General features: G+C 34.8%; 2 protein-coding genes across 2 annotated transcripts; one reads left to right on the forward strand and one right to left on the reverse strand.

Annotated features, from left to right (window-relative positions):
- Positions 1 to 33: 33 nt before the first annotated feature.
- On the reverse strand, positions 34 to 9,024 carry LOTGIDRAFT_223645 (hypothetical protein; the record flags this gene model as incomplete). Its single annotated transcript, XM_009069068.1, has 13 exons — positions 8,977 to 9,024; positions 6,786 to 7,100; positions 6,189 to 6,332; positions 5,687 to 5,843; positions 5,492 to 5,519; positions 4,972 to 5,092; positions 4,561 to 4,653; positions 2,098 to 2,161; positions 1,678 to 1,776; positions 1,073 to 1,176; positions 731 to 869; positions 340 to 608; positions 34 to 228 (listed from the first exon to the last, which is right to left on the reverse strand). Exons 2-13 carry the CDS (start codon positions 6,984 to 6,986, stop codon positions 34 to 36), a joined length of 1,614 nt encoding a protein of 537 aa, XP_009067316.1. The 5' UTR covers positions 6,987 to 7,100; positions 8,977 to 9,024.
- Positions 9,025 to 12,831: 3,807 nt separating this feature from the next.
- Positions 12,832 to 13,005, forward strand: LOTGIDRAFT_135447 (hypothetical protein; the record flags this gene model as incomplete). Its single annotated transcript, XM_009069069.1, has 1 exon — positions 12,832 to 13,005. A coding segment is annotated over one exon (174 nt), but the record flags the coding sequence as incomplete, so codon positions are not given.
- Positions 13,006 to 24,640: the final 11,635 nt, after the last annotated feature.

Below are 24,640 nucleotides of genomic sequence, written 5' to 3' on the forward strand. Positions count from 1 at the left end.
TTCACGAATACCAGTATGGAGACGTAATTCTGCTTACGTAATTTCGTAAGAACCCACCTTTTCAATAAGATCAACACAGGCTTGCAAGTCCATACCGAAATCGATGAATGTCCATTCAATTTGTTCTTTCTTGTATTCTTCTTGTTCCAACACGAACATGTGATGGTTGAAGAATTGTTGAAGACGTTCGTTGGTGTAGTTGATACATAACTGTTCAAAACTGTTGAACTACAAGATAAGAACATGTTGTCATATTATAAGAACATAATAAGGAATCATTGGAGGAGTATCTGAATTTTGAGGTTTAATTCTTGAAATATTAATTTAAATCATACTCACATCGAAGATTTCAAAACCAGCAATATCCAGTACACCGATGAAGAATTGTCTCTTGGCTTTGGTATCCAAAGTTTTGTTGACTCTGAAGACCATCCATTTGAACATTCTATCGTAAATGGATTTAGATAAAGCAGCAACAGAGTATACAACTTGATCTTTAGTTCTACCCTGGGTGACGTATTCGCTTCCGACCTTGATTTTGGGTTTCAACAAACTCTTGACCAAATCACCAGAGTTGATACCCAATAAGAAAGCGACTTTCTCGGCCTCTGTAAGTAAAAAAATGGGCGGTGTTCATTGAAGTATATTAAAACCATTATTTCATTATTATGATTTTGTATTATTCCATAAATGGCAATCTATTTTATGGAGTTAGTTATGATGTTCTTACCAGCGGTACCATCAGCTTCAGCCTGTTCTTCTCTTGGTCTTTGTTTGAATTTCATTTCACCAAAATGGATGATAGAACCAGTACATTTGTACAAACTGCTCTTCTCGTCTTCTGAGAATCCCAAGACATCAAAGGCAACCTAAAACATTCAATCAAATCGTGTTGTCAAACAAACAGAAAAAGTACTAGGCCTACTAGAATAATCTATTTTGCTATTGAAATATCAGAAGCGCTCCAGATCGCCAATTTGGAAACACCGTATCACACCTTTTATCCAGTTATCTTGAAATTTTCTTGTAACGAAATCTGCTAGAATTGAACACGTCATGATAGGAAACTTACATCTGTATCTTTCATTTCTTGATTGTCATCAATACCGTCAACGGTGATACAACCTTGGTTGATAAAACTATACGATGATGGATCAGGGTTAACTAACATTTTCTCTGAAATATAAGTAAACAATCATATGTGTGTGCGTTTATAAATTGTGAAGTCTTTAAAATGAATGATTCTGCTGTTGTAACTGCTTGTGGTCTCGGTGGTTTGCCATATGTGTATCCATTAAAGGGTCGTTACTACATCAAGGCAAATGCCTCATGTCGAATTTGACAAAAAAAAGAAAAATTGTCTAACGAATGATATCCAATAATATATCACTTATTTGATGTCTACCTTAAAGGTAAGTACCATTGAGGAAAGCGTTGCGGTGAAAGACATGATGTTTACCTCATAGAAAAATGAAGCTAGGCCTAGTTACGACCCTGGTTTACAGGGAGAGATCAAACAATGGAATCGTGAATTTGGTTCTGGATTGATGAAAACACTATCACGTTACAATCGTATTAGATCATAATGATGGAACTGGCATCCTCATGCGTACAAAAAAGGAAACCTGTGTATTTATAACAGTACATTCGTTGATAGGATGGACTCTGATGACTTACCTACGATTTGTGGAACAGCATTTGACAACAATTGGTAGAAAATGTGGTAGTTTCTCTCAGCTGGCTGTTGGAAGGTTACTCGAGATTTCTCCAACAAGTCTGGAATAGGATGTTACTTTTATTAATTATCTCGAATGGTTATTTGTGATACCTAACCAATACCACATCAAAACACATTCCATAATTCGTTCCACAGGCCGACGTAATAAAAGTGGTAAATATGAACTGAGTCAAACTTTGTATCATCTAATGGACTGATGTTTTAATTGTCATAAAACAAGGAATAGATTTAATATCTTCTAAAACAGAAGCGTGATTAGGATGAGAAGCCTGGGCGCAAGTAAGTAACACATTGGACAATTTCCTATACAGCTTAGGTCTGCCTATATATTCAGGAAAGGCATTTTAAACTACACTTACATTGTTCAATATCAGCTCCAGAGATTTTACCTTGGGTACCAAAATGGATACGGATGAATTTACCCTATATTTGAAAAAATATATATAATTGTTACGTTTATAGTATATCTTTTAGCAAGAATAAACATAGTTTCCATTAGATGTAGCGAATAAGCATGGCTAGCTATGTGACCTCTTCAAATGGTATTTCTAGATGACAAGCCAAGATGCATCGGGTCTTCTTGGAGCGTGAACATGCCTTGGACCTCATTCGCGAGCCAGCCTGATAAGGCATTATTTCATGGACATAAAACTTTGGGCAAGAGCCTCAAATTCGAAAAACGTGTATTTTCTTTTCACTTTATAATCATTTTAGTATATATTCACCTCGTAATTACATGCAATCACGGAAGATGTAAATTTGACAAAGTAAAAGTATTATCTTGATAATTGATGCTTTTATGCAGTAGTAAGTTCCATGATAGCTGTGGTCATTATGTAAGTTATGATATTTGTCATGGATTACCTTCAAGCTGTACTTTGTTGACTGAGCATATATCCATTAAATAGATACATATTATAATATCATGCAATTAGAATTGGCGAAACAGTATTTTAACATATTTCAAAGCAATACAGTCCTCTATTTATTCCTTACAATAGTTCATAGGGTCTGATTTTTCAAACGGAAATCTATGAAAGAAAGAAATAACCATTTTTGACAAAGATAGCAACCCAGATTCACAAACGATCCTACCAACTGGTCTTTGGCTAAACCTCATGGCATTGGTCGATCTCGCATTATCTGTACCCATTTACAGCTGGGTGAAGATGACTTATTCAAGGTGACCATACTTTCACACTCCGATCAAGATTAGAACCCATAACCACCATTTGTTCGACGTAACCAAGCAAATGACGTCTGAATTTAACGTCTAAGCCGGCAGTAATTTAACAAAATTGCTTTAGAGGACTGTATTCCTTACAGAATTGTTATGACAAACGATTTAAAGTGACGATGTACGGAACAGAGGAAATATTAATAAAGTTTGGCTATCACATCTATACGATTCATCAGCTTAATTCTGCACTATACTATGCCTAGAACTAGACCCTTATACTACTGAAGTACAGGTGCCATTGGAATTTTGGAATGAAATAAAAAAAAAATGCTTGTAGCTTGTATATCAAATCATGTAAAGCACACAATATATGAATCATATATAGTCCTCTAAGCATTTGTTTGACTAGGTAATATAGTTCAATCGCATGTCTCCATACCACTTATCAGACTAAAACAAACCTGGTTCGTTTGCAATAAATGAGAAGATCGCAACCACGAACCTGACGTCACACAAAACGTAAATTTAAGCTTCCGGTGTTGCGTTTATCTTTTATTGCAGACGATCGAGGTGCTGGGTATTGATTCTGAGGAGTACTATGGGTAGATGAGATTGAAATTCATCCACTGGTAAATCAAATGGATCGACGTCTTTACCCTTCTAATTGTGCAGTGCAAAGCATCTACTCTGATTGATTTTACGTTAAACTATTCAACGATGCATTGTACTTACAGAACTTCATTTTGATACGATCTGTATGGATTTAAACTGATTGAGCTGGCTCATCAACTGTGATAGCCACTAGATAAGGAAAAGGATCAAAAAAAAAAGAAAGTATTAGTTCATTTTAATATTGATTGATTGATTCGCTTAAACTTATGACAAGAATATACCCTCGATTTATTAAGGATTCAAAGGGAATTGGCGGTATAATTTTAAGCGAATCTTCTTGGATTAATAATTGAATTAGTTATCTGCATTTGGAGGGAATCACTATAGATAAAGGTAACGTTTTGGGAAGGTTATTTCTAGGGATTAATGAAGGAAGGGGATCTAATTAAGAGTATTGCAAGACTTTAAAACACTTTAAATGAAAAACCTGCAATCACGGTAATCAAAAAGTAATTTCGACAGCTGTTTTAACATTTGAATTAGTAAAACTTGTTCTGCGTACATAGTTAACACAGCTCGTTAATGAAGTAAGCTCCAGAGCTCTTCAACTTGGAGCGTTGTTCGTTCTTCAATTTAGCGTTGTTCAAGTTACATTGAAAACTTTCTTACAATATCAGGTTTTTCACTTGGATGTGTTTTAAATAAGGAGTTGCATTGTACCTAAGACATGTTACTTACGAATCTAGAAGAATTGTTATTACGAATTGTTTTGGCGTTACCGTATGCTTCCAAAACAGGATTGGCTTGTACAATTTGGTCTTCGAGTGTACCCTATATTTATCACACAAGGAAAAGTAGGGTAAGGTTTACATTAATCACAAACGGGAATGGTTCATATGGTGGTGCATGTTTCGGAGGGACGGGTGGAGGAACTCAATTGGTGGGAAGATTGTTGGTGAACACAGGGTTTGGATATCTGAAAACAGGGTTCAAAGGGATTGTGGTATTTCTACCCACTCATTTTACTTACGAATCTTGAAGAGTTGTTATTACGGGTTGTCTTGGCGTTACCGTAAGCTTCGAGTACTGGATTGGCTTGAACAATTTGATCTTCCAGTGTTCCCTATTGGGGTAATTGGGATGGAAGGTAAAAAGGAAAGGGGGTGCGAATTTGCAATGTGTGCGACCATTGGAAGTTGGATAGGGTAAAAAGGGTGGAATAAAGAAAGAAATATAAAGGATTACTAATTGTAAAATAATAATATTGTTCCTCCATCTTTTTGAAAATGCTTATTCCATGTTTGCAGTTGCCTACTTCACACCAAGAAATAGCTCTTTATGTGCGTCAATAAGATGTCTATCCATTTAGCTTGATCTCAAATCTGGTTTTCATAATTTTGATTCTAATGGAGTAATAGGAAACATGAAATATGAAACAGACCTTCTTTTTGTCCTTCTTTTCTTCATCTTCTTCCTTGTCTTTGTGTTGACCCACAGCGACGTGAGCAAAGTACATAATGACTTTCTTGGTGTTTTCAGTTTTACCGGCACCAGATTCACCACTGTAATAAGTAATTAGAAAATATGCATGAACATCCGAAGATTCTGAATCTTCGTAGGTCCCAGGTTCCTATTGGACGTCGGCCCTTAATAATAGTATTTTTGCACTAATTATGTGTTGCGCCACAGTAAAATGCACGGGAATAGTGGCGGCGCCAGCCTCCTGAAACTGGTGGTACAAATAGATGGCAGACTCAATTGGGACAACTGTCCATTCTGTTTTCAAAATGCGACATTTTATGCAGGTTTCATAATCGCAGGCTTCTCATGGAGCGTTTGAGAGCGTCCTCCCAAGAAAGTTTTCAAACATTGCACCAGAGACTCCTGCACCTGCACAAAATCTCTGTTTCTCAAGCTACAGTAGCTTCTCAACAACAATGTTAAATAATTATGACACTTACGTGATGAGAACAGACTGATTTTCACGATCTGAAACAAAAACCAAATGAATTTATTAAAAACGAATTCTTCTGTATCGATTATCCCACATCTAACACCGCACTGGACACCGAACATCGTCTATTCCCACCTTAAGAAGTATACATTCCGTATATGCAATGATATCTTTTAAGTTCTAAAAAGAGTCAATATCTCACCTTGCAACATGTTCTGGTAGGCGTTGTCAGCGATGGAGAACAAATGGGGAGGCATTTCCAACTTTCGTTTACCCCTGTATTTACCAATAACACTCAATGTGTAAATTGGAAGACGTCGGTAAGGATTGATGGCAACACAGAAAAGACCAGAATAAGTCTAAAATTAGAATAAGAAAATGTGTAAATTTTTGTAAAGAATCATGTCTAAACAGATTTACTTTCCAGCAGAACGAGATATTCATTTGCCAATCCATTTAAAGCTCTCTGGGACATCTGTTTATTTGAATGTGCCAAATGACGATTTTATGGTAATATGCTTTGTCCAAATCCATTGAAAACTCTAGGACATCCGTTCATTTGAATGTGCGCACACAAAAACCAAAAGGCTAAAAATGACGACAATATTAGGGTATATGGGTTTGTTTATAGTTACAGCTCTACAAAGCAGTGGTACCCATAAGTTTGGGAAAGGCAGTGTTACTTATTGGCGATAATTACTTACGTAAATAAGACCTGCTTGGTAGCGGGCTTTTAAGTTGTAAAGTACAGCAGCTTCATTTAAATAGGTCAAGTTAGCCATATCCTCAATTTTCTCGAATTTGGGAGGATTCATTTGCATGATTGATTCCTTGTTGACGGTTCTGATCTGAAATCGAATAAGGATCATGCATTATATACAAATATATTAGAAGGTATAGTTGTGGCTCCAGAACTTACAGGATTATAAACGTAGCATCCACTCTGCTACCAAAACGGTATGGTATTGGTGAAGTATAAATCGAAGTAACATCAAAACAGTAAAATCCTACATAATCTTAAGAATTCTAAAGGATGATAATTGTATTGTAACAATGTGTTTCGAAAGCAATATTCCATATGGAAATATTCCATACCGAAACATTTCGATGCAAAAGTAAGAAAAGAAAGAAAGAAACAACTATATTTTACAAGGATAACAACTTCGGTTCACAATTAAGGATCCTTTCTACCATCTGGTCCTTGGCCAAACCTCTTGGCAATGATTTTCAAGGATTAGCCGTTCCCATTTACAGATGGGTCGACTGGTAGGTTATTGATGAAGAAGGTAGTAAATACTTACGTCATTGTTGGTGGTGATCTTGACAGTGATGTCATCACCTTTGCTGCTTTGGATTTCAGCTGGTAGAAAAGCATGCTTCTCATCTGGAACCCAACATGCCTTTTTACCATCAAAAGATTGAGTCTGTTCAGCAAGCAACTTCTTTCTGTCAACTGCCAAATATTCGAAGTCGGGATCGGCAGGGTCGTATGCTGCAGCCATGATGACTGACCTTGTGTTAAATTATCGCAACGAAAGCTTGTTACTACTCTGGTCACAAGGTTAACTTTTTTTCACTCAAGCCCAACTGGTGTTTTCAGAACAGCTTTTTCCAGACTGAAAATAAACAATAACATATTTCGAAAAAAATTAAAATGTTGAAACAACTGCACGGTTATTTTTGGCTACAGGCAACCATATGCTACAGTTATATATCTATTAAATTGGATATCAACATTACTAATTAAATTTGTAATCTAAAAGGAATTTGAACGATTTCCAACTTCATTAAAATGTAGCTCTTGATATTTCGCTTTTTCTTATTTCATATTCTGACCTGGTACTTCTTCGGTCCAACGTTAACCATATTAAATCATTGATAAATGAGATCTTAACTTAACTTAACTTGATCAAAGCATTTGATTGGGTCAATGTTTTTTTATATGCATGAACAATGTCATTGGACACAAATGTGTTTACAAATAACGAACGTTTGAAGTTGCAGTCTATTTTTAGATTTATTTTGTTCCCAACACATGCGTCTGTTAATAACTTCAAATGATTGAATGCTAGGAATGTTTCTTTTAAACTCACAAACGCTTCATTTATCATATTCTTAATGGTCTGTAATGGACAGGACAGACTAATTAACCATCCAGTAAAGGTGAAAACTCGATGATATCTATTTCACAACAGGGGGTTCCGTACTGGACCTATCCTATTTCTGAACAATCACGCTCTAGATAAGTGGTTAGCCAGTGTCTGCTACCGATCTATCACCGCTCTGGTATCTATGGGTTACTTCGTTTTCTTTAATTAACATTATAATTAAGTCTCTTACGTGGAAATTTGAGACTCTGTTTATAATCAATCTCGGTTAAAGATGTAACGCTACAAAGGCTTATCTTACAAGAGGCGTGCCATATAACGTATATTATAAAATATGGTAAACTCATAAGAGATTTTGCACTCATCTTAGAGGTAATTTTTAAGTACCAACTACCGGTACTAGGTCTTAATATTTCAATAAGAAATTATTTTATGTCATGTATCAGTCGCTTTCTACTATAAAATGAAAAATAGTCTATATCTTATCTAAGTTAATTTGTAACAAGATAACTTAATGTAAAAATTCCCTTGCGATACCTAGTTATGGATATTGACAATCTAATTTGATTGATTTCATTCGTTGCACTGCTGTGCTAAATGTTAACTGATTGATTTCATTCGTTTCACTGCTTGTGCTAAATGTTAACTGATTAATTTCATTCGTTGCACTGCTGTGCTAAATGTTAACTGATTGATTTCATTCGTTGCACTACTGTGCTAAATGTTAACTGATTGATTTCATTTGTTTCACTGCTGTGCTAAATGTTAACTGATTGCTAATTTTTTATGGCCCTTTGAATATTTGAAAAATCTACTTTGGTTAGTGTCGTTAACGAGACAGGGTGTATGACCCTTTCAGATCACCAGCACCCAGTAGCAACAGAGGTGTTACGTCAAATGAGTAATTAATCTTGTTCTGAGTACTATTTCATGCCTTTAAAGTATCCAGAAAAAATCGTCTTAAAGTATTTGCGAACATGCCAGAAAATTAAAGTTAAAAACACGCCGTGAATCTCTACATTAACCATTGAAAGGCACAACGTTATCGTTGTAAGAAAGCAATAACCGACATTTTCAATCTGCTAAGACTAATTTTAATGTTGATATAAAATAACTTTGGGAGATTAAAAAAAATCAACCTTAAACAGTAGGTAGCTTTTGTGAAAATCGCAGTTTCAGCTCTTTTTGGTGATTATTGTAACAGACAAGTGAATGCACACACCTTTTTTTCGCTTCTATAAAAGCAGCGATGAAAATTTGTAAAAGTTCATTGCTTGATATCAAGTTATCAAAAAACATTAATAATTAAGTGGACAACCGTGAAACAAATGACTCAATATTAAAGTGAATAATTATGAAAAAGAAAAAGACGGGTGGTACTCACGTTCAAAAAGCCGCTCTGCGTTCCTCTCAGACATATATCCTAACTTATAGAACTGCAAGCAACAATGATACCTGTGCTTCATATACCTGAAACTCCAATTGGTTGGCACATTCAGAACGGCCAATCGGAAGCTCAGCAAACTCAGAAGACGGGTTTTCTGTAAAAGGCAAGCACGACAGTCGAAGCATGAAGACATGAAATTCTATATTGTACAAGATACTAATAAAGATAGCTGGTAAATAACTACAAGCGTTTCACCGTTAAAACAAAACGAAACTTGAATTCTTATTCTTGATTAGTTTTACCGGTATATATGTATATAATTACTAACATATGTTGAAGCTAAGACGGCATATGAAAGCATAACGACATTGTTTAAACCTTTAGAGTGCATTTTCGCACCTGAAAATTATCATACACCATTTAAACACTACAACATCGTAAGCCTCTCGTGTTTTATTAGTTATTTATAATACATTACATCATATTTCATTGAGATGTTAATTACCTCTAAATTAAACAATATTTAACCTGTAAATGTCTGAAGAGCTCACTACTTTACAACCAGTAGAGTATTTATGGAGAGGGCTATTGGGTCATGGCCTCCCCTCGGGCCTGTGATAGGAATTTTTAAGTGAAGTAAAGTTTTGCTTCTGGGGGTCTCTGGAAGACCCAAGACTCCGGCTTTGGCCTCTCTCATATGTGCCGCCCCCCTCAGGCTCTTTCTATGCCCATGTTTACAACCTATAGTAGCGTGCATCTTGTGGTTCCATCCATACTATATCATGAAGGATAATATAGCTCTGGAAAATACATTATTCTGATTAGGTGGCAATAGTCGTAAGCAAAATACAGCAATAAAGAAGTATATTATTATCTAGATATTTAATCTAATATTTTGACAGATGCTTCACTTGATTTTATAGATCGATCGAAGCTAGATTGTGAGTAATAAACTGAGATTAGGGTAGGATATTTTGGTTATTGATATGAGCTAAAATGGTTTATCCGATAACCATTCGGATATTTGGTGGATAAAATGTCTTAGGTGTTATACATGTATACATCTTTATATGTTGGTAACGTTGGTACGTTACGTGATAACGTACAAATCATGTGCTATATGTAGCGATCGGACAGGCCACAAGTAATGGAACGTTGTAGTGGTTTAAATTGTCTCCTTCCGTTCCTCGGACGTAATAATACGGATGTGATATCGTCACGGTTAGGGCCAGACTCTAACGATAACACTTTATGGGAATTGCTCCAATCCATTTTTGAATCGCTAGTTGTTGAGAATTTTCACCATGACAAAAACCAAATTTGGCAAAACTGTTGGTATTGATACAAAGCTGAACCATTAATAAGTCCATCAAGACATTGCCGGATATTCTACAATGTCCCTGTACCCCACCCGGTACCACAATAAAGTCGAGGTTTAGGCTTCATTTACCGAGTTGTATGGAGAAGGGAAAATGTAAATAAGCGAACCATCCTACTTCTTCGATTACCGAGAGTCTATATTGATAAGTGCTAAAACATCATAACCTAACGATTATCATTGGTGCTTTATTACATCATTATATCGCCAGTGGTGTCTCCTATTGTGAGAATCTCATAATTACATGTATATTGATAATTAGCATGAATCACTTAGCTGTATATCGTTACGTTCATCACACCTCCTGATTGATATGTTTCGAAGCATGGGGCCCGCTTGATTGGTGAGTTCTGCATGTTTGGGTTTATGGAATCAAAGAACGTTCAATAAGACAAGTTGGAATAGAGTTCAGAACGCACGTGTGTCGAAAATATATATAATATATGGGGACATAATTAAAAAAATAGATGGAAAAATTTTGAATGCGACATGTCCGATTTCAGACATTTCGATTGGCAGCAGAAATGGATCAGACGGAACCTGTTCAGAACTCTTCAATCGAGCGCCACCCATGATTATTCTAACCATGGTGTCGGATTCTCCAATTATTTATAAATGAAATAAAATTACAACTACAAAAATAGTACGAGAGTCTTTAATCGTTCCCACATTTTACATCAAATTAGATTTTGCAGAGGAGTATTTTCAGTCCAATTAATGGGTCGTTTTTACCGTTTTTACCTTCTCTCTGGGAGAATTAAACATGATTTATATGTGAAATCGTCCAATACTATTATATGTCAAAATATACCAAAATACATTCTAAAAAAAATCCTTTTTGTGAAATAAAGAGGAAAAATTCAAATCAGAAATCACTGTGGTCGGAAAAAAGTGCAAAAACTTGCAGTGAAACGGTTGCTTTTAACAGAAAAAAGAGAAACAGGACAATGATTTCTGCAAATCCAAAAAGTTATTTTTTATATGCATTGCAGATCGAATGGATCATTCTTTGATATGCTTTGAGCAAATTGTAATAAAATTAAGATGTGAAACGAACACATAGGATCTTTTCTCGTAATTTTAAATTTATAATATATTTAAGTGGTACTAATCAGAACCTAAGATTTTGTTGACTATTGAGTGTAAAACGAGATAAGTAAAAATATGTATATAACTAACATTCTGGCGTGAATGGCTGTTTTCTTAACTATCAACTAAACTACGGGGCCTTCCATTAATTGAACACACACTGTACCATTAGATCATATACTAATATGGTCAATGCTTTTAATGAAAACAATATGGTTTGCAACGAAGCTTTAAAGTAGGTACATATATATGCTTTCAAACCATTACTCGACACAAATTACGTAATTACGCTCCTTTCGGTAAACGAAAATATTAATTGTTAAATTTTCGTTTTATTTCAGACATAAGTCGAACATGGAGTTGTTTATTTGTGCCTATGGATAGCTCTACTAGTGCCCTTTAGGTAAGTACTATTTACTACGCATTTTTTGCATGAACTTGGCATCATATCCATTGCATACATTATACTATGCTTTTTTGCATACATTCCGCAATTATTGCTTAGCATATTAGTATTGCATCAATAACGTTTTGACAGATTTACGTACATTTATGCATACACTTTGTAAACAACTGTATTTAGCATTTACTTTACTTTAGCTATATTCGCTTCATCTAAAAATCCTTTCTATCTATGGATAGCTTTGTTGTTGACTGTTTCGTCACTCATGTTGTGCATTTATCTGCTTTGATATTCTTAATCTTGCGCATTTTTGTTTGATTAATGATTTCTTGTTCACTATTCGTTCTAGGTTGAAATTTTTTGTTAAAAGTCTTGGTGTCGAATATTGCATTTTGTTTTCTTTTTTAAGTTATCTAAATATGTTCTAGTTTGATTGATTGCTTTGCCAGATTTGTTTTGTTTTGATTGAGTTGCTATGGCGATAAGCATCGTCTCGAGCTGTCTGCATAGCAACATGCTATTTCTATTTGATAACCTGTCATTGTCAATTAATGGCACTAATATCAACATTATTTGACACTTTATATAATAGTTTGGATTGTAGACTTGAATTGTCTGATTATACATTTCTTTAATATGCATTGATATAAACGTGGTAAGATAGTCTTTAGAATAGTGGCATACTGTATATCGACTTTTATTTGCCCAATCAATAAATAAATTATTTAGAAAAATAATGTCACCTTTATATTAGCGCTGCATAATAGCCGGCTGTAAGTAGATTAACTATTGGACTATTGTCTCCCTGATATAGATGGGATGTGATTGGGAAAAGTTTTTTTGTTTTTTTTCTCTTCGTGACAAACTTCCTTGGAACATTACGTACAATTGAGCAAGCAAAATATGAACAAGTTTTAAAATGGACTGTAGTAAACAGTACTGAAATTTAAAGCCATGATATGTTATACATCCAGCCTTCGTGAGCGATATCCCAGCCTTGATGTGCGATATCACTACCCTGGATAGCGATATCCCAGCCTTGGTGTGTGATATCCCAGCCTTGGTGAACGGTATCCCAATCTTAGTGGGCGATATCCTAGTCTTAGTGAGCGATATCCCAACCTTGGTGAGCGATACGATATCCCAGCTTTGGTGAGCGATATCCCAGCTTTGGTGAGCGATATCCTAGTTTTGGTGAGCGATATCCCAGTTTTGGTAAGCGATACGATATCCGAGATTTGGTGTGCGATATACTAGATTTGGTGTGCAATATCCCAGTCTTGCTGAGCGAAATCCCAGCTTGGTGTGTGATATCCAAGTCTTGTTAATAACAATCAGTATAGACAATTAAACTAATATTTTTTATCGCTAATTAATCTTAGGTCCCGAATATGTGCTCAGAAATTCTTGATACTTGTCTATCTCGTTTGGTGTTATTGTATCTAAATGAGTTGATCTTGTCTGTAGTCGTAAATCTGGCCATGCACTCACTACATCACCTGTTGTGGATAATCTGGTTGTAGTATACCGTTCTCATATGGACTCTGTTATTGTTACATTTACTATCGTACTGTCAGTTTAATTAAAGCGTGTAAGAATCGTTTCTGTTTCACAAATTCTAGAATCTGCAATTGAACTACAAAGGGACGTTGAGTTAAGCTCCATGTCTAACCGAGTACCGAGTATATCATTTATATTCATCCATATTGATGATTTCTGCAACCAAAATTAACTTTTACTTCTTAACAGTTAAAGACGACAGAAATGGTTGTTAAAAATAAAATATCAAAGACTTTCGACTTTTGACTTACGTTGACACCTTACAGTGTACCATAAGAATATTATTCAAATTCAAATGTCACGTGATCTTTTTAGCACTTGATAATGTTTTTTGAATATATCCTAGCTAGACCTGTAAGCATTTCGTTGTGTTTACTGTTACCAACTTGGATGAAACTCCAGAGGCTAAATTGATTAAGCTGCAGAAGGCTGACTTTACTTGATTTTAGTTTACTCTGTGACTGCTTAATGCAGTTTTATATTTTAAGGCATAAACTAATGGGATGATATAATGAATGAATAAAGGAAGGCAAACATGGGGATTATTAAGTGTATTCTGAAATAATAGCTGAAATAACATTTCTTTACAAAACAAAAGTGAACAACTTATATTGAAACTAACAGAAAAAGTTGATAGTTATTATGAATAAACGATATGTAATAAAGTTTGTAAGGGGAGAGTGATGTTTCATGCACCAAAATTAATCGTTGAATTTTGTCAAACAGCTGATCTTCCACCTCCATGATTAGCAATCATGACGGCGAATTCAACAGTCAACAGTGACTTAGTGGCGGCGGCTTGAGCCTGTGACTTACAGGTATAACACATTTTTCAATGTCGATCCATACATTACCAGCATCATTTTTGGATCTTTTCTGCCAAAATCCGATCCATAGATTTTCATTTTCTGTGTAAGTGTGTTGGAAAGGTTTTACCACAATATAAACGTCTGACGATATATTTGTTTTTTTTTCTATTATGATGAGCACTTCTTACCAATCTTATCTTCTTCATGTGAGATGTGTGCCAAGTATGATATACGTTATAATTTACGAAATATTTCTTGCTGAAGTGTCTGGAATTTAATCGCACTGCCATGAAGAGTGTTATATATTAAAGAAAATTAAAAGATGTATATCGAATAGATATTTTTTCGCATTTGGCATGAATTTCAGTTTAAAAGCTGTAACATCCGGTTGATTCTTTTTGCTGATGATTGAAAATGTTGCTTAAGAAAATTTTTGAAAAATTTTTGAGTCCAACACCACAAAGACGACTTTTGACAATAATCAATTCAATGATAAATTCTAGATTCAAACAGCATGATTTTCAGTGTTTGTAGTTTTGGTACCAATGCACTCAGCAGTCGGCCGGAAGTAATTAAACAAATTGTGTCGTTTCTATCAAAAATTTGTGTGGGTTGTCATTTTGTTTTGGATGTAAACATGCTATCATGTTTCATGCAAAGAAATGAAGGTTTTAGAACGTGTTGAGACAATCTGTGAAATTATTGCCAAACAGCTATTAACAAAATATTACAAAACAATTCACAAAACAATAAATATCATGTTATAGTAATTATGATAGCATTGTTGTCACCCGTTACTTCATTCGGCTCAATCTTAGCCAGTGATCGTTAGTTTCTTTGAGTTGCACAGAACCAGCAGCATTCTATTCCCGAAGTTGATACGAATGCAATTACTTATACAAATTTATTTATTTCGGTTATTTTCATGTGAAAACTAGCTATCATTCATAATATTAGCAATACCAATTATTAAATTACAGCTGGGCCTGTTGGATGGTGAGATGTTTTATTTTTTAAAATTGACTTAAGTGCAAACTTTTTTGCCTCTTGAAAAATCGAGTTCTATATTTAATATTTTAGCAAATATAACAATTTTGTCAAAATAGCTGTTTACATAAAAGCTTTTTTGACTTGTAACTTATAATGCATAAATTGTATCGTTATCGGAGCAAAGCAAGAGTGTTTGCCGAAAACTAACTTTCGTCACTATATCTGTTACAAAACTCAGTTTTATAAGAGAAATATTCTTGAAAAAACACGGTTTCACTGCATGTTCTAATCAACTGTAAACTCTTTAGATTGTGAAAACAGAAAACGCCTGTAAAATAATCTACTCAAGGCCGTTGTAAGTTTCGCAGATTTTAAAAAATGTATTTTAACTTTTATTTATCAGTTATTTGAATTTGCAAATGACATTTATTCAGATGTTGGTTCTTGTTTTGCTATTGTTATGATTTTAATGCCCAAAGTGAAGGTGAAGGTGAAGCAATTGATTGCAAGTATGCGCTTGTTTTTTAAAAAAAAAAATTAAACTGGACTCTTGTGTCAATTTTTGTCTCGGGTATTGCAAGAAACTTATCTTAAAATACATAATATGTACTATATTGGACTTATATCTGTCACTGTAGAAGTTTGATTAATGTCAATGATGGTTTTACAAAATATTCACCGTTTTTAGCTGAGACGTAAATTAGCTATGGAGGTGGTAGTTATACAGACAGAGGTCTGGAGGACACCAAAGCCTCCCCCGACCTAAAACTGAGAATTACTATTTCACTTTCTATTTCTATATATTATGTCTTTATGGTAGAGTCTCAAGAAAAGAGTCGTCATTTAAATCGCGTTTAGTTCTGGACACACATGGATTTAAAAACTAAAATTTCGACCTTGAGCTGTTAACACTATCACTAATGAACTAAGCTAAAATAAGTACCGTTTCTTAAAATAAGGCATGATTGGTCGAACGAATGGCAACCATGTCAAGTTGGGACAGGCAGCTTCCTCCTCCGCCTCAACGTAATCTAAGACCCCGTTTAGTGCGAAACAATGGAATAAATAGTAGGCCTATGCCTATAAATAATTTCGAGTGGGATGTTATTGACAGGATGTGATAGATGAGCCGGTAATTTGAGGTATAGTACACGCTTAAACCATAAATCTTCTTAATCGCTAAATCAGAAAGTCGGCAAAGCTACATTAGTCAGTTTTTGATGTTCAGTTTTTATGGCAACTATGGCAACGATTTGGCTTCTCATTACTAGACTATCTATCTAGTAAAGTGAATGGTTGTATGATTGTTTTAGCTTACTAAGCTTATATTCATCTTATAATCTGAGAGGAACTGTTTTAATGCCATTTATTCTGCATTTGTAACAGCAGATTTGTAAAGTGATGTATCGTCTGATAAGATTAGGGATAGTCTGAGCTTCACTGGAACTTATCTCTTATGTACTTTATGTTTCTTTACTGGAGATTATTAATTTGCTGCACTTCGAACCCACCGAGGCCGATATTAGGTGCAGTCTGACGTCTATGACCTTGAGTAAGCCATCTTCACTCATAATTCCGGTACGGATAATCCTGAAAAGACCAATGCCAAGAGGTTTGGCCAAGGAAAAGCAAGTAGAAAGGGCGAACCCTTGTATATATATGATCAAAATATAATTATAATCGTAAATAAAATAGTAGTGGGTACATTACTCTTTTATACTCATTTTAAAACTTGTATAGTTATTTTATAATTCATAAATTTATATTTTATAATTTGTACAATGATTTTTGTATTATTGTAAGGTAGAGGTACATAACTCTTGTATGGTTATTTTATAATCTATTTTTTTTATATTTTTACTTATAACCATCTTTTAAACTGTAATTAGAGGGTTTTTGTTTGTTGTGGTGCATAACTGTTGTATAGTTATTTCAGAACATATATCGTTGTTATATGACTTGTATAGTTTTACTACAACCTGTATAGTTATTTTATAGATCGTATAGTTATAACTTATATATAATAATATCTGTTGAAATGCTTTACGTGGAGATCTCATAGATGGGTTTGAGAAAGAGGTGTATAGTTTAAACTTTTCGGGTATTTGTTGGTAGAGGTGTAAAGGTGCATAGTTTTATAGTAATTCCAGAATGTGTATGGTTGTTATATAATTTGTATAGTTTTACTATAACTTGTATAGTTATTGTATAGATCGTACAGTTATAACTTATATTTTTGTCTTAAGATCTTTTATGTGGAAATCTGGTTTTGAGAAAGAGTTACATAATCTTGTATAGATTGATTCGTGTCGGTATATTGACTTCATTCTACTTTCAATAGTTTAGGATTTATTATCATGATTTTAAAACGATTTCCTTCATATCAAAGTGACAACTGTTGATTTTGTTTGCTGTGTCCCAGAGGTTATGCTAATTGTAAAGCTACCTAAAACAACCTAGAAACTTATTTCAAAATGATCATAGAATTGTCTTTTTATACATACTGTGAATTTGATTTCCACCACAGTTCTTCTTATTTGGACAGATGTGAATGGTCGAGTTTGATGACTTAATTGCAGAGGATCAAACGATTGTAATATAGAGATATAGTCATAAATGCATGCTATCTTAAGTGAACCGAAAAGTTCACCTCTAAATATGCTGATTTCATACATTTTATGAGCGTATGTCTAGTACATACCAATGAAGCTTTTCGGTTAATTTCCAATTCAAACTAGATACACTTATTATACAAAACTCAACACGTATTTTCTTATTGTATGTCGCTTCTGCATGTCAACCTATAATTCCATTACTAAACTATTGCATGGATGGCGAATACTGCAAAAGTATATCGACCAGCTGGAAGCTAGAGAATTAAGCACTTTTTGGAGGAATTTAGTGATCTGTCAGTAAAACGTATCTTGGCTTTTGTTTCTTGGAAACATTGGGGTAGGGGCGAGCAAGGACCACAAACTTTTCCAGAAGCCACAGGTTATTATTTCACTATGTAAAATTATTAAAAAATTGAACGTGAGCGGGGGTACTGAAGCCAGGCTAGCCTCTTTTCTGGGGGCCATGCTCACTACAGAATCGCCACTGCATCTTTTCAAATTTATAGAATGGGAGGATGGGAGGTACAGAAATTGATTTATAATCTACACTCCTTTCTTAGTGTAGGACAATAAATCACCCTTTGCTTAATTTCTGGCTCCATCTGGTCTCCAATTGTGTTCAATAGCAATGAGTGGCAGAGAAGGAATCGACCATTTTCAGGATAATGTGGTGCAATAATCTCATGTATTTTCCTGAATAAATGTTTTGAAATTTATCCTCGTGTTGTGTAAATTAATTCACCAAATAACACCCCAACCCCTTTCCCAAAACTTATATCTCCGTCACACCCCTATAACCACGACAGCACATAACTCCCTGTTCCCCACACTCAATGGCAAGCATAATAAACGAAATACACAGGCCTGTATTTCAATTTTACAGTAACATCAATATGAGCCCAATGATGAGTTGAACAGAAGCTGTACAAACCCATACCCAAACTCCTAACCAAACACCCCCCTGTCCCATATATTTTATTAGAGGCATTTTGTTAGTGGTGTTTTTTCTGTCCCCTTTCTCTGTTTATCAGGCGAATAATGGAACACAATGTTCACACTTCTGGGGTTGTTGATGTAACCAATGCACCACTATTTTGTACATAAGAATCATATGGATACACCCATATCTGTATTTCCAATATTTAGAATTTCATTCAAAGTCCGCATAACTAATCAATTTAGTAACATTAGCTAAGCATTTGGCATAAAGTGAAATTCTGAATAGAGACTTGTAGATATGGACGGGCACCCTGTGACGATTCGACGTAGGGTATAGACCTTACACCCCCCTTCCCTTAACGTCCCTGTGGATCTGACTCTGTTCCTTTACCCTTTGCCAGATGTGAGAAGAACTTAGTTAAATTTATATAGTCGTTTAAACCATTACTGATATATACCAATTTTAGCTATCCGCAGTCTAAACTACTGTTTTTCTTGTAAAAGAGATTTAAAAAAAAACTGTATGTGTATCTGGAACACTGATAGCATCAGTTTTCACCATTCCAATTATTACTCAGACGTCTGTGGTACCTGCAATTCCACAAAAACTAAGTGTTTGATAAAACCAATAATCGCATATAAGCTTTATTACAGTTCTATTACCACATAAGACCCTTCGCGATTTATTGAACACTTCGTTTTAGTGAAAATGCTGAAAACAGGACGTCGATATTTAATTTTGAAAAGTGAGAGTTAAAGCTGAAATTGGGCTTTATCGGGAAAGCAAATTTTAAGACGACTTTATCCATTTAAATGAAGTTCAGATTATCATAATGTATCAAGAGCGAACACAGAAGAGGCAATAGGCAAGCGGTTTCAATTTTATCCATCCCCATTGCAATACCAAGAAAAGCAAGAAAAACAACATTACAATTAGGCGTGGAGAGATATTCTTCAATTTTCACATTTTAAAAGTTTACAGAGAAAAAAATCAAAAAAGCACGACAGAAACAAAAAAACAGCAAAATATGTTTTTCTACAAATTGTTTGTGTCCATTAAGCCGTCCAATGAGGAGACAAAAATTTGTCTCTAGAATTACAATAAATAGATATAGATAAATAAATTAATAAATAAATGAATAAGTAAATAAATATTTATTTCTAATGCTGAAAATTTATTTCATAATAAACATTACAAAAAAAAATCTAAGAATATAAAGTGTTTAAGGTACTGAGAAAAACGTTGCATAAACGTCGTAAATTGACTGAAAATTTTCAGAAAATAAAATAAATTAAATCATTATTGCACTTTTAGTTTCAATAAATTGCACTTATTCAACATCATACGGTAAAACCGGCACAGCAAGGATATGAATATGACATAGCAACTACAAAAATATTCTCAAAAGTCCTAAAAATATATTCAAAAGTTCTCTCCCTCATTGGACGGAGAGAGAGTTCTATATGCAGAACTAAAACGACCTGATCTCATGTTTCTTTGTGTGCTGTGACTGTAGTATTCATTAAGCTGAAAGAAAAATAATAATAATGTTATTTACAAATCGAATATCCGATTAATATAATGAAATTGACATTATTCGTTCATATATATCTTTATGGTAACTAGCTTAATGATCAAAGACTAAAATTACAAGAACACATGGAAAGAGATTGCTTTGAGTTGCCTCGATCTCTTTAAATTTTGTTTAAGATGTGACTTGTGTAAGAAAAAATATATATATGCATTTGCCTCGTGTTCAGACAAATCAAGGCAATATTGTTCTGTCTCTTACAAAGGTCAAAGGAACACGGCAAAAATTATAGGATAAGTTAGTTGAATATTTGGGCAGTTATTTTTATGAGATTCAAAAATTGAATATCATTTTACTGAAAATCAACAGAAATGTTTAGATTGTTTAAAAAAGGTATTGGAAATTCCAAGATAGGTATAGGATACCTGAAAAAGAAGTTTAAAAAAATTCAACAACACATTGAAAACAGACTACATGCTCATGCAAAGAATAAGAAATAGTAATGGCTTATATTGCAAAATTACAATTACGAAAAAAGTGTCGTATAGTGACTGACATCCAGATTTAAGATTTAAAATTGTTCGTTTAAAAACATATGAATTTACAATTTGAATATCAAATAATACTATAATCGATTGTAGTAAGTGATATTTCTTTGGAATTGTAGAAATGTTCACTCCACTCGGGTTTTGGTCTGTTATATGATTGTAACACATAGAAATGAAGAAAATTGATTTCGAATTAATTATCAAAAATCAATTATCATGAAAACAGTATTAGAAAGATCGAAACAATGAACAGTTTTTAAGATGACTACGGTTTTGTTAATAGGGCAGCAAGCCCACTTACTATACTATTTTACTAAACCAGATTATCACTCCTTTTTACCGTCCTCTCTCTAATTTCACAAAAAGAAACAACATGATTAATATTAATGTTTCGTTTTTTGTTTGACAATATTCAGTGGCTAGATTAAAATTTCTACGTAGATACCCAAAAAACGAAATAACATGAAAGCTACATTTAAAGCTAACAATACTGTTACTTAATAAAGCTGAAATAAGCAATCAATTATACGATTACGTCATGATGACGTCATAGAGACTTACTAGATTAATAATCGACACCAGACGTCGCTCGTCGAGTAGGCTAAAGATGGAAGAAAGATAAGGGAAAGATAAAGACTATCATAACTACAAATTAAAGCTATATGCATTCAAATCGTGTATTGATAAGACTAATTGCTAAACCTAAAAGCTAAGTACACGAAGAGAGAATATGCTGACAAAATTGTCTCATCCCTTGTGCATTCAAGATGACAAAGTGAAGTTATTTAGACTTTCGCCTAGAATTAGCAAAAGTATGAATAACACCAGAACTTCACTTCTGTGGATTATTACTCTAGGGATATATATATATATATAAGAAGATGGAAAATACTGGCATTCAAGTACTAATTCTACAGATTTCAGAAACACACTGGACCTATCATTTAGTATTTTGAAGGAAACACAAATCATTCCTTCTGGTCCTTCAAAATATGAGGGAAACACGTTTTCTAGGGGATTCTATCTTAATTTTACCTGTATTTAAGACATTGCTGCAGAGCCAGCCCTGGCACCGCGGGCAATAGAACCAGCACGTCCCTAGTTATAAAAATCAAGTGTTAGACTAGACAGAGCTATATATGGTATAAATGATGGCTTTAATTTAATAATATATACATTAAATAGCTAATTATCAGTTTTAGAAATATATGTATTTAAGCTGTAAGAGGTATATCATGAAAGCATGTTAAGAAATACTTACTCCTGGGCTAGCACTTGTTCGGCTCATGGATGCAGAGCTCCTATTTTTAGCACGAAGTTTGTTCACTGTACCCTCAGCTGTGTCGGCTCTCTCCTCGGCATCCTCAAGTTCACTCTGGACCTTTCGGAATTTGGCCAAGTTAACAGCAGCAATTTCTTCCTGTAATGATTAAAGAACATTTTGTCAAAATTTGACAGAAATTTTAATGTAGCCACTGAATATTGTCAATTTGATTTCTAACTCAGTTCGAGTATCGCCATGTCGATTGTAAAGAAAGTCTTATAAAAGTAGCATCATCAGTCCAATTGCAGTTTTGCTTCCTACAGCTGTTACAAACTGTAGAATTGTACCCCATTTTCTGAACATAATTATGTTTACAAAGACAGGGATTATGGAGAACTAAAACGTAAAACTTACGGCTTCTTCAACTTGTCTCTTATATGTCTTAATCTTGCCCTGGAGCTTCTCAATCAATTCTTGGAGACGATCCTGGTTTTTTCTGTCTTCGTCAGCCTGGAAAGCCAATTCCTTGAGTCGTCTGTCAGCCTTACGCATATTTTTCTGGGTTTCGGCATGACGACGTTGTTCACTGTCAAGTTCACCTTCAAGTTCACGGACTCTGGTCTCAAGTTTGGATATGATTTTCTTGCCTCCTTTAAGGGCTTGGGCCTCGGCTTCATCAAGTCTAACTTGGAGCTCTTTGGTGTGGTTTTCGAGTCCCTTTCGGAGTTTCTCGATCTGTAATCCGTGTTCTTGTTCACTTCTGAGTTCTTCAGCCAATCTAGCGGCATCGGACATGGCTTTCTTGGCTCTGTCTTCAGAGCTTCTGAGTTCATTGTTCATCTCATCAAGATCAGATTGCATGGCGTTAATATCTCCTTCCAATTTCCTCTTTTGGCTGTTGACGGAGCTGGCTTGGGCAGACAATTCGTTGACACGATCATTTGCATCGTTGAGTTCATTTTCTGCTCCTTTGCGTGCTCTTTCAGCCTAAAATATAAAGATTGATTTAAAGAGGAATCTGGGCATAGGAGGTAAAATCACGTCCATGGTTACGACTCCTGAAGAAGATCCTTGCTGACCTAATTCTGACGTGCTGACTTATCCAAAGCATCATCCCAGAGCGTTAGCGTTAATTAAAAGACTGTTACCTGTTCAAGAGCAGTTCTGAGTTCCTCAACTTCCCCAGCAATAACAGCACAACGTCTTTCAGCCATGTTGTAGGATTCACGAGCTTCATCTCTCTGGCGTTGTTCATCTTCAACGTGGGCTTGAAGTTCCTAAAGCATACAACATCAAATGTTAAGGGATTAAGAAACAGTTGACTAATGAAGATACGGATTTGCAGAAACCTTTTAATCATCTTATTTCTGGCATATGATATGCAGGCATAGTAAGTTGTCAATTCAAAAACAAATCCCAAAATCCGTGATTATCATGTCATCCCCTGAGGTACAAAAATATCAATTCCTGACGAAATTTTCCAGGATATTGAAGTTTTATAATAATTATAATGGTCTCGACGAATTGATCACTCTGGATACTTACCATTACTTGCTGTTGGTGTCTCTTGACGGTCTTCTCGAGTTCAGCTCGTCCTCTATTAGCACTGTCTAGTGCGATTTCAAGTTCATTAATATCTGATTCAAGTTTCTTCTTGATTCTCATAGCTTCAGCTTTACCCTTGCTTTCAGCTTCAAGGGATGCTTGCATGGATTCCATGGCGCGTTGATGATTTCTCCTGCAATATTGAGATTAAATTAGTTATATGTCAATAAAAAATTGTTAGTGGCTATTGTAAGCGAATGTCTATTCCCAAATCCATTTCATAATATATTTCCATCATGAATATTTTAGTGATCCGTGTAGACTTTACTGCGTAAGTAAATGGGCTTCCAAACAGTAAAATTAAGAAGGGAGCAGTTCGTTACGTACCTTGTGTTCTCGAATTCATCATCCTTTTCGTGAAGGCGTCTGTCGATATCTTGACGAACTTGGGAGATTTCAAGTTGAGCTCTCATCACCTTGGCTTCCTCTTGTTCAAGAGCTGCCTCGGCTTCTTCAAGAGCGGCTTGGAGTTCTTCTTTCTCCAATTCCAATCGTTTGCGAGCTTTCTCAACTTCATGTACACTGCGACCACCTTCACTGAGTTGATCGGTAAGATCGTGGATTTCATCTGAAATCAAATTGTGAATGCTTAAACATATTTGTCATCAGATCATATTTAAAGCGAAGGGTAATTGTGAAAGAAGGTGGGATCTACTTGCACGAGACATATTACATGTATATTCGATGGGTAGAGAAACAAGTTTATTTTCTGCAAATCGATGGATTTCTACAAAATGTCCTGAACTGATGAACATAGAAATATTGCTGATTACAACCCAAGGAATTTACTTACCGGCGAGATTCTTATTTTCTCGTCTGAGTGATTCAATTGTGTCCTGAGCTTCTTCACCCTTGGCCTTAACTCTGAATAATTCAGCAGAGTAACCTCGGGCTTCTTTCTGGGCATTTTCCAATTCAGATTGAAGATC

The sequence above is a fragment of the Lottia gigantea genome (assembly GCF_000327385.1).
Source record: "Lottia gigantea unplaced genomic scaffold LOTGIsca_98, whole genome shotgun sequence".
Lineage (NCBI taxonomy): Eukaryota > Metazoa > Mollusca > Gastropoda > Lottiidae > Lottia > Lottia gigantea.